This window comes from Chinchilla lanigera, unplaced genomic scaffold (assembly GCF_000276665.1).
Source record: "Chinchilla lanigera isolate Chin_1 unplaced genomic scaffold, ChiLan1.0 scaffold00147, whole genome shotgun sequence".
NCBI lineage: Eukaryota > Metazoa > Chordata > Mammalia > Rodentia > Chinchillidae > Chinchilla > Chinchilla lanigera.
Genome location: NW_004955548.1, coordinates 2612998 through 2624095, shown reverse-complemented (window position 1 = coordinate 2624095; position 11098 = coordinate 2612998). Strand labels below are relative to the sequence as shown.

The 11098-nt window shown below is 36.8% G+C and overlaps 1 protein-coding gene across 1 annotated transcript in view; it reads right to left on the bottom strand.

The window, feature by feature from the left end:
- Positions 1 to 473: 473 nt before the first annotated feature.
- The window catches only part of Il1rapl2 (interleukin 1 receptor accessory protein-like 2), a 1160877-nt gene continuing 1150252 nt past the window's right edge, over positions 474 to 11098 (bottom strand). The window contains exon 11 of the mRNA XM_005412011.2: positions 474 to 1561. Coding sequence (XP_005412068.1) covers positions 864 to 1561 — 698 coding nt within the window. The 3' untranslated portion in view covers positions 474 to 863. The remainder of the gene's footprint in view (positions 1562 to 11098) is intronic.

The following is an 11098-nucleotide window of genomic DNA, read 5'->3' as shown; positions in this document are numbered from 1 at the left end:
AGCTTATAGCAGGTCAAGGATCATTGGGGGAACAAAAGCTATCTGAATGTGAATTAATTAGAACACAATAAAATGTGCACTTCAAGATGAGTTTTCAAAGTTGTAAAATTTTGCAATAAGCCAGAAAGCCATAAGGATTGTTCAAAATCATTGTACAAGAATTCACAGCCTCTCTATTCATTTGCTTAAGAAATGTACATTAATTACCTTCCTACCTACCTACCAGGTTGCCTACAGAAGATGTGCTTGCTTAATAACCTAAAAGCTACTATTATTGATTTATTCTGCAGAAGTTGTCCATTATGCTGAAGAAGTTCTAAACATTTCAATCACATTTTTTTCTCAACTGATGTTTTACAAATGATCTTGCAGCTGGAGTCCCTCAATATTGTTCCTTTAGAATTCCTGACTCTTCAGGGACTCTTTATATTTTTTTCTTCTTTCTCCCTTAGTTTAGTTCACATTTAAAATTCTGTTAAAGTCTTTAATTTTTCTCATTGTAAATACCATGTAAATACAGAAATAATTATAATTATGGGGGACATACTTCACCAAAAAAGGTTGCAGTCCATGAAGCATCATAAAACCTCTAAAACAACAGATTTTTTAAGGTTTCCTCTGCAGGAAGAAAGCAAAACTGTACACTGGAACAAGGTGCTGCATTACAAAAGCACCTCCTTCTCTCCCCGCTATTTTGGAAATGTAAACAAAAACATTTAAGTACAAAAGCGATTCCTGTGCCTTTTTTTTTTTTTTTTTTTTTTCACTTTCTCAGTACCTCAACGTTATTAGGTATACTTTTCACTTGGTACAGCAGAAATTCTGTATGCTTACATAACTGTCCAAAGGAATTCAGATTTTCACTACCAAATGTCACTGGTAAAGCTAAGCTCTTTGGATGACAAAGGTAACAGGGAACTGTTCCTGGGAAATTCCTGATTATCTTTCAAGGCATTATTAAGGGGCTGTTTTCCATTGAGCAGTGTCAGAGGTAAGTTGCAGTAAGTGTGGTGGTTGCCTAAGGAAGATAGTGGCAAGGTGCTTGCTGGCATTTCATGTTTATAACCTCGGCAACAGTGCCTCATTTGCATCGAATCTGAGTGGTGGAAATCTGCGAGATCAGCTTGAGAGGGCACCAGAGTGGCAGAGGTGCTGGTCATGGCAATTGTGGGTACAGGCTGGAGTTCTCCAAAAAGTCCTTGTTCTGCAGAGTCCAGAACATGACACCGTGACAGCATTTCTTTTTTCTTGATGGGCATTTCATATAATAAGTGCTTCCAAAACTTAGAATTTAATTTGCTGCTTTTGGGTCCCTTCCACTTGATCAGAGACAGAAGTTTGATGCTGCGCTTTAGTGATTCTACTTCCTGGCAATGCAGCTTTCCTTTTAACTCTGTACACTCAATCAAAATTACTTTGATTTCTCCACTGACTAGCATGTTATGAAGTCTGCCTTCCAGCTCAAAAATACTCCATCCCCGTCTGAGAATATAGTCTGGAGTTAGCAGGATAATAAGTCTTCTGCTTTGCTCAACACATCTTGTGAGATCTTCAATGTACGCTACAAATCACAGAAAGAGAGAAATAGTAAAACAAAGACATTGCCAGTCTTTATAGCATCAGGTTTGCACTCTAGTATAGCAAAGATTCCGTCTTTCATTAAAGTCTGTCCAATTCTTTTTCTTCTATTGTACATTGAGAAAGCCCAAATCAAATTGAAAACCAACTGCTTAAATTCTTGTTTTATGTCCTCTTAGCATTACTTACAGTGCTCTGCTGGCCAACACAAATTCTGGCTTTTTCATAGCGTAGGTATATTTCAGAGATTTTTAGTTATTTAATCACTTAATTCAAGGCAGGCTCCCAGGCTAACACTCTAAAGTGAACAAACAGTCAGTGGGTCAAAGGAAAGAGAACTAGATCACTCGAATAATTATAGGGTTACTGTACTTTTGGGTTTGGCTTGCTTTTCCTCCCCGTTTTCTTTCTTTTTATTAATATTACTGATTTTAGCTGACAAATAATAATGGTGCATTTTATTAATATGGTTTTTAATTGACAGATAATAACCGTATATGGCCTCTCATTTCCAACTACTAAACAAGTAGGAAAGCTATGTGTACAAATCACATGGGATACAGAAGGGGTGGAAAATCACTTCTGGAATAATAAGGTGTTTTTCAGAATATCTTGTCATTTGCAGCTTTAGGCTTTTTTGCCCTTCAGACTCAGAGATAGGGAAATAGTGTGCCCATGGGTTTCACTTGAACCAGCTGCTTTTTGTTCCCAAGAAAAGCGAAGTGTGGCATTGGAGGTGGGAGATGGTGTGGGATGAATGATGAGGGAGGAGACAGAGTCAAATAACTGAGAAGTAAGTCTTTGCCCTGCGTTGTGGAGCAATTCTGAAAGTGAAGTAAATGTGTTATGGCTTTTTCATGGCAGTAAAACACTGAACTAGCCCTAGGTTTGTTTATCCCATGGAATAATCCTTTTGCAATCATGATTCCCAAGTCTTATCTGCCAAAAGAGGAAATGCACACATGTGTTAACAAATGGAGACTTGGACACAGATACTACACCAGAAAGCTATCTTTACTAAGCAGAGCGCAAGGCCTTGTCTAATGTACAGTGCCCTCTATAGCAGAAGCAGTGCTTACAGAAGCAAAGCCAACATTTGTCGTTGCAAATCTGCCCAAGGTTACAGACTGCTTTCAGTAAGTCACATTCAGGATACAGTGTCAGGACACCAAACGGTCCAGTACAAACCATTAGAAAAGAGAAACTGTTTCACAGATGCATATTTTACAAATGATCTCTCTTTTCCAGGTTTTTATTTCCACTACTTGGCAGCAAAAAGAAAAGCAAAACAAAACAACAACAACAAAACTGTCACAAGTGAAAGTGAACAAACTTTCTACACACCCTCCATATAAACAAAAAACATTTTAAAGTGATACACATAGAATTGCCCATTTAACAATTTGTCCTCTGACCTGTTTTAGTTTTGACTTAATACATTACAGGACTTTCTCATGCAGTAGTTTCAATAGCTGTATCTGAGGGGATAAGGCAGTGAGTTCCTTGGTCGTGATGGGGCCCTGTTTTATTTCAGAGATTACGTACTCAGGGGGAAATAATCAGCAATGAAATCTGAAGAAACAAAACAACGCACAACAACAACAACAAAAAACACCACACAAGTAGTAATGGGGAAGTTTATCACTCTGTAATTATCACTTAGAGAACTGGTGAAAGAGAACGGAAGGAAAAGTAGAAAGTTTCAATAGAGTGGAAGACTCTTCATTTTCTTCCTTTCTTTCTGCTTCCAAAAAGAAAGAAGTTATGTGGGAAGCTTCATCATTAGAAGTTGGATCTGTAAGATATAGTAAAATAAACTATCATGCATCTTTCGCATTGTTTTTACCTTTCCTCCAAAACAAAATAAATCCCATGCTCAGAATCATGGTATCAGAGAAGAAGTCCATAAGAATAACATTTTACCAGGTGAATTATGATAGTTTTTAATTTTAGGGAAATATTCTTTACCAACTAATTTACCAGGGATTACTTTGATTAGTATTCTTCCTTCATTAATTGCAGACTCTAATTGAATTTAAAAAACAAAGTTTCTGTACAAACCTTTTCAGAAGACACATAAAATATACCTCTAAGAACAACACAATTTCCATGTGTTGGCATGTAATCTAAATGCACTTTTAACTATTTTTTTAAATAAAAAGCTGTATCTATACAAGTCTATATCCACTTAAAAATTCCAACCGAAATATCTTCAGTTATGAATTATGCACATATATATTACTATGACTGACCCATGATAGAATTTGGTTCTGCTAACCTCTTTTTGGGACAGGGAAGGGAACAGCGTAGTATACACTTTTTCCTATTAGTATACTTTTACGACTTCACCCATCTATTATATTTTGCCATTTGACAGTTAAGCAGAGTGCAAAATTTAGGATTGCTGGAGCTTCTTAGAAACTTCTTAGGCAGAATTTACATCTGCTCTCAGAAGGAATGCCTGTCAGGACAGATCCCACTATGCTTAGCTGCACAAGATGTGGGTATTGAAAGGAACCTTGGAGAGAGGGGGTGGTCCCTGTCTCCTGCATACTGCACTGTTGTGCTTATCCTGGCAAAGCCTAGTGGAGAGTTGAGGCAACCATCCAGGTAATTCCGGCTGAAAACCTGCTGTGGAAGAAAAAAGTTCTAAATTATCCTGGTTTGCCCTACATATACATTAATCATATGCACTGCAGTCAGTCAGTACATCAAAATTTTCCCTGGGTAGACACAGCCTAAGTATCCCAAAGAAAACACAAGCGATTTGCTTAGGCCCTGAATCTTGTGCTCCATTTCACTTGGTGAGAAACCAAGTGGAAGTTGTCAGATGTGGAGCCCACATTTCACTTCTTGGGATGGTGATCAGTGGCTGGGCAACAATCTCAGGATTTGAAAGTAGCTGGGGAGTTGCCTCTATGAGCCTGCTGGCTCAAAGCAAAAGGAGAGACTGTTCCCTAGCTTCCATATTCCAACTTGCCCCTCTGCTTTTCCCCTGCTGTTCATTATCTCCACCTCTTTCTTTTTCCCTTTCCTTTCTCTTCTTCTTTTTTACTTCTTTTTCTTTTGTCTCAGCGTTTGTTATTTCCCTTGCCCTTTTTTGGTCTTTCCTTCTTTTCCTCTCCTTTCCTTTCTCTCATCTCCTTTCTAATTCCTCTCTCCTTTCAGTCTTTCTCTCATTTTTTCTTTGAGAAAAAAACAATAATCTAGGTACCATGAAAAATATAAGTAAACGAGGAAGAGACAAAACTGGCCACATTCATGTTTTTTCACTTGCTAATCTTTAGCCATGGAATTGCTACTGGCTTGTATGAATTAAGTCACCAAATTAATTTCCCCTTTACCTTGCTAGGGGTTTCATGTCTATATCTGATGACTATGACTTGGAGCCTGATCCATTAAGGTTTGTGTCCTGTTTTGTATGCCCCTTGAGCTAAGACTGATTTTTTTTTACCCTTTTCAAAAGTTGTGCTTAAAATGCGATAAGAATATGATGCAACAGAGACCGTATGGATCACACAAACCCTAAAATATTTACTATTCGTATCTTTACAGAAAAGGTTTGCTATCCTTGAATTAGAGACCAAGCAGGGTGGTTATATTTGGAAATGTTCCAAAAAAACTAAGCAGAAACACATATCAAGTTAAGGCATTGCTGGTCCATAGTGTAGTCTCTGACAGGCAATGGGATTTGCTCTGGTGAGGCTGTGGTTTTACAGAAGACATTTTAAAAATCTTCAGAAAACGTTTTCAAAAGCTTGTTACCACAGAGAAATAATAAAGAAACCTTTTTTAAAAAAAAATCCCTAAATCCACAGAGCATATTCTACTCACTAAATCTTGCCTTGACTTGTTTAGACAAATTTAGCAACCAAGCACCAAGAATCTTTTAAAAGACTTTTTCACATAAAATACAATGTATTTCTTAAATAAAGGTCAATAAGTCATTACTTTGCAAATTTTGGTTTGGAGTAACTTCTGATGACAGGAAAGGCCACTGGTGCCTGTGTCTGATGACCTTCTGTTTCTGTAGACAAGTCTGTGAAGTCACAGCAGACTAGCAGACATGAAACAAATCCAATTATATTTAACTTGTGAATTTTCACAGTTAGGTAAAGAAAAAAATTCCCTTGAATACAGTCTTGATAAGGGTGATTAATTTGGCACAAATTATTCACATTGTAAGCACAAATGCAAGGAAAATTTGCCTTTTGTCTGTGTTAGGAGTTGGCAGAGAGTTAGGAAAATATTCTTGAAGAAAGTGCTTTGTCAATAGACCCTCCTTGGGATGTGAAGAAATGAAGAAAATTCATGCCAACAGCATTAATATTGGTGGGAAACAATGAAATTAACTACTTGAAACCCACTAAAAAGAAAGCAAACTTAATTTGAAAATCTTCTACAGGAAAAGTTGTATAAAGCAGAATTCTATTGCACTTAGGAAATGATTGGATTTAGAATAGTGCCTTGAAAATAAATTATAGCACTTATTAGCAAAGTAAAAAAGCAGACTGAAGGAGGAAATGGGAAATAGAAGGAGGAAAATAGCAGTGGGAAGAAACTGCTTCTAATGGGATGTGTAAACTTTTCCAAAATAACTCAGTAGTATTTCACTTCTCAGGCTCTGGGTCTCCTGCACATATAGGCAGAAGGATAAGAAGATAAAAGACTCTGTATTCATGATTTTTTTTTGTGTGGTCTGGCTATTGACTACTGGCAATTTGTTTTCTCAAATTAATCAATTAATTCCTTTGAATGTGTTTTGTGTTGACCCTTCCATTTACATGAAGGTTATTATCAAGGGCAAGTGACACATTTTCAAAAACAATTGAAGGACAAAGATGTAGGCTATAGGCAAAGCATAATTATAGTATGTTGTCAGATTCAAATAATAGAATAGTATTAATTGGTTGATATGCTGAAACTCAAAGAGAGTAAAACAGCAATTAATTAAAGAGACACTTCATTAAGAGGAGACAGAACACATGAAAACAGATTATATGCTATTAATTTCTAACGAACATTAGCTAATTGATAAGTATCAATATCATAAAAATATGTTAATTGTTCAAGATTTAAAATCAAGCCTTTGTAGGTTTTCACATAACAAAGAAAATGTATTTTTCATTACTATATATTTGAGAAAATATTACAACTTTGGTACAATTAGAGATTTATGGTGAGGTGTGTTATAAGTTTGTCTCACTGAAAATATTTGGGTTTTAGATGATACCAAATATTAGCCTAATAGAAGTGTTACACAGGCTGAGTCTACACTGAATGGTGTTGCTAAAGCTTTGGGGCTCAATTCCGCCATGTGAAATTCTACATTGTCTTCCTTGGACATTGAGGTAGCCCACTTTTCATTTAGCCAAGTGTGTAAGCGTCATTACACACTGCCCATGTGTGATATTATTTACTCTGAAGAAAGTCTTCCCTTTCTACTCCTCTATGAATTCCTGAACTTGATCATTTCCAAATAGCTGGACTAAAGGTCTTAGGTGAGATTATTTGTTCTCTATTGACTAGAAGGAAGATCCAAGTTAATTCTGATTAGTGAGTATATCAACATTTAACATGGACTTGCTGAAACCTCATGTATCCAGGAAACATTGCTCATTTATCTTTCTCACTTTGAGACTAAATTTCTGTTAATGAGTCCTATACCTTCTTTGCGTTTCACTTGTGGGTGTATGAGGAAATATGATAGTGGGAAAAGCCCGCCTTGGAATGCCGTTCACATATTTATCTTCCTTTTGTTATCTCTTCACAGAGAGGAGAAATGGGTAGTGGGGACATTTCCAGAGAACGTTCAAAAATGATTAAGTAAAAAGTAGCAAAGAAAGAATCTATAAAATGTCTTTTTTTTCCTCCCTTCACTAGGAAGCGAAAACCTGATGCAAGTAAGTCTTACAAGTACCTCCTCGCCACATATAGAACAAAGTTACTTACACTAAGTCTTTACTATATTTCCTTCAGTACTTAAAACAACATTGCCCTGTTTTTCTACTTTTTTGTTTTGTTTTGCTTTGCTTTTAAAGAACCTGTTCTGTGAGCTGGAAATAAATTTCCGATTGAAATTTGACAAAATAGAATCTACCCTGTATCTCAAATTCTAATGAGAAAATTAGTCTATTTACTTTAATATATTTCTGAGCATGCTGAAGTATAGTCCCCTCCCTCTAGCCTCTCACATGAAGGCGATGCTGGACACATCTAATTGTATTCCATGTGAGTAAATTTCACACAATGTGCTAAATTTCAATAGTTGTACATGTCACTGCTGCCTCGCACTTTTTAGGTCACAGACATTAGATTGCCTGGAAAAGAGTTTTATTACTCCCCAGGGACAACTTAACTTGAATGGTAGACAATCTGTTCAGCTATGAGAGGAGCTATTTGCAATGAAACTTACAGACCCATGTACATAAATGTCTTTTGCATGCCTCACTTCAGATGGGACTAGGGATCATCTGACACCAGATGTATTCTCCAGTTATTTGTCATTTCACTGTCAGCATGGCTAGTCATAAGCATTAAAGAAATGAAGGTTAGATTGGTGATGAAAGTCTAGCAAACGTGATCAGACATTTTAAATTTTCTCCTTAAACTGCTGAAGGAGTCCCAGGATTCTTGAGTGAGAGAAACTCATGGAAAATTGAGCATGAAAACAAATGTAAAGACAACTCGATCCTTGAGGTCAAATTTATAGACAGAATTCCAATAGACATGGTTGATCATCCACATGCATGAAAATATTTTGAGTTCATTAGTGTGTTTGTTGCAGTCATGCATGGATAACTCACTCAGAGATCCTTACGATCTTCCTATGAACCAAAGGAAAAATTGAGGTAAAAAGCTTTGAAGGATTTTATTTTCAATTTCAAATTCACATATACATTTATAGCTTTTTCTAAATTTTCAGGTAGAACTGGCTCAAAATATAATATAAATACTGTATACACACTTTTAAGCATCTTACTTGCTTTATCTTAAAGGGGAACAAAAACCACAGCATTGGGTTCTTTCTACCTTTATTCTTAGAATGCTGTTTTCTGTATCTAACCTGGGGCCCTCAGCCTTATTCAATAGCCTTTTATATTTTTATGTTTTTTAACCTCTACAGAAACTGAGATAAGATGGGCCCAAGAGCCTAAATGGTACTCATCCAAAAATGTCCCCAATCTCAGGATCTGAATTGCACAGCTGGGTTCTGTTGGTCACATGTCAGCTTCAGAGCACATCTGTTCATTCCTCAAGGATCCACTAGGCCCCATGAACACTATGTGCTCTGTGTGGAGTATTTTATACTGCAAAATCCAGCAGCTGTAGTGGTGAGAAAATCTCTACCTCTCAAATGTGTTAGGCAGTTTGAGTAGGGTGTTTTCTATCTGGCTTTCTTTTGGTTGCCTGTCACTTCTGACATTCAGAGGCCTTTTGGCAACAAAGTGGCTTTTACTGTTCTCAGGGACAGATGTTTCTAGTCTAGGAAGAAACAGACCAAACCTTTACTGGAAAGTGAGAATTCTTGCCACATTTAGGCACCCAACCTGAGAAAACATAAAGAAGGTCTTGGCCATAGGCTTGAGAACGTAAAGGTAGTCATTGCCAAGAAAATAATGTTCTAATTTGAAGACTCAATTTCAGAATTTAGAAAAAATATTTGGATAAAATCTCCCCATGTCTGCTGGTTAATAATTGTCAAAGAACCTTTTCCTGGTAAGGTGCTTGGGAAGGCACAGATACCTCTAGCTCATCTTGGAAGGTGACTTCTTTGTATTTAAACTTTGAGAACTTCAGAGAGAGAGAGAGAGAGAGAGAGAGAGAGAGAGAGAGAGAGAGAGAAAGAGAGAGAGAGAGATTAAGTGGAGAACACTGGAGGGGGTGCAAAAGGAGGGACAGAGAGAAGGAAGAGTAAAAGGGAGGTCAGGAAGGAGAGACAGAGAGAGACAGACAAAGATGGAGAGGGAGAGAAATGAAGATGGAGAGAGAGAGGTAATTTTCCTGTACTTTTGAAACTGTGGATCAAAAAGGTTTGCATGTTGTCAAAGTTGAGTTGGAATACCATGAGAGTGGTACAAAGTAAACTGAATATACCTGAAAAGAGAAGATACTAAACATAAATGGTTTGTGTCACATACTTCATCAATTTGATGCATGGAAAATTATTGTTATAAATCAATAATGATCTGATGAAGTCTGTCTTTATGGTGCTCAAAGTCCTCAATGCTGGCTTTTGGAGGAAGGAGCAGTCTTAGTTCAACATGTTTTAAATGAGATGTGAGGGACAAACACAGCTTATGATATTTTAACTAGGTTTTTTCCCCAGAGGAATGTGTCTATATTTATATAACATAACCTGTTAAATCTGTACCAATGGCTGCAGATACAGACCACAGAAGCTTCTTTAATAACACGCATACACTAAGTCCAAAATGTTCTACTCTGTCATTCATGTGTAAATCAAGTATATTATTCATATACTTCATCGACTTCCTGAATGTGTGGTAAAAATGCCAAGGAAAAACTCATTAATCGTGACATGGTGACTGCTCTGCTAGCTCTGAAATGTTGATGGAAAAGAAAAATTGTCAAAGGGCCTTTTTAAGAACCTTTGCAGGTTACACTTGCAAATCGGAATTCAGAGAACATGAAGTTCCTCGTTCAGGAAGGAAGGATTAAAATCAAACACCCTCCAGTGGTTACATCTAAAAACTGCATAGTTGTTCCAAATGGCTTAATATAAAAGAAATCTTCCTGTGCCCTGTTGAGTACCCAAGGTCCACATTACTGCTCAGTCTGATGGCTGTACAATCTCAAAATCTTCAAAATGGTCTTCTATTAACTAAAATATCTCTGCCATTCTGATCCCATCATCTTAGTACTTTTATGTTGTATTATTTAAAATACGAAGGTAAACTAGGTGACTACCTCCTATTATTGCATGAGCATATTATAATCCATAATAAAATCTTGAAATTTTGAGGGAGAGAATTTCTTATGATTTGTGTAAGCCTTATACACATGATCAAGCAAAACTGTCAGACTATGACACACCTAAAGAACTATGTGGCTAAACTGATATATTGAATTAATTTAATTAATTTGTCAAGTAGTCAAAATGGAGCTCTAAGAGGACACAAAATTGAAATCCGTCTTTCTTATTCTCATGCTGTTCTGGTCTCACTCTCATCCCCCACATTATCCGCTCCATTCCACATGAAGCAAGTGTTATTACTGAGTCTCAGGTAAAGTGAATCATCTGAGTTCCATGTGATTCCTATTTTCCTTTCTAATATGCATCATGGTGAAGTACCCATTTCTACTTTAGGCAAAAGATCATTGATGTCATTTTCAGACAGCAAGACTGCCATGTTCCAGTTTCTTCCCGAGGCTGACAAGGTGAGCCTATTGTGGTGCTGTTAATGCAACAAGGCAGAAAGGTCAATACCATACTGAGTCCTTTTGAAAATGACCTGACATATAATATTGATTTCACTTTGTTTTTTTTTTTTTTTTT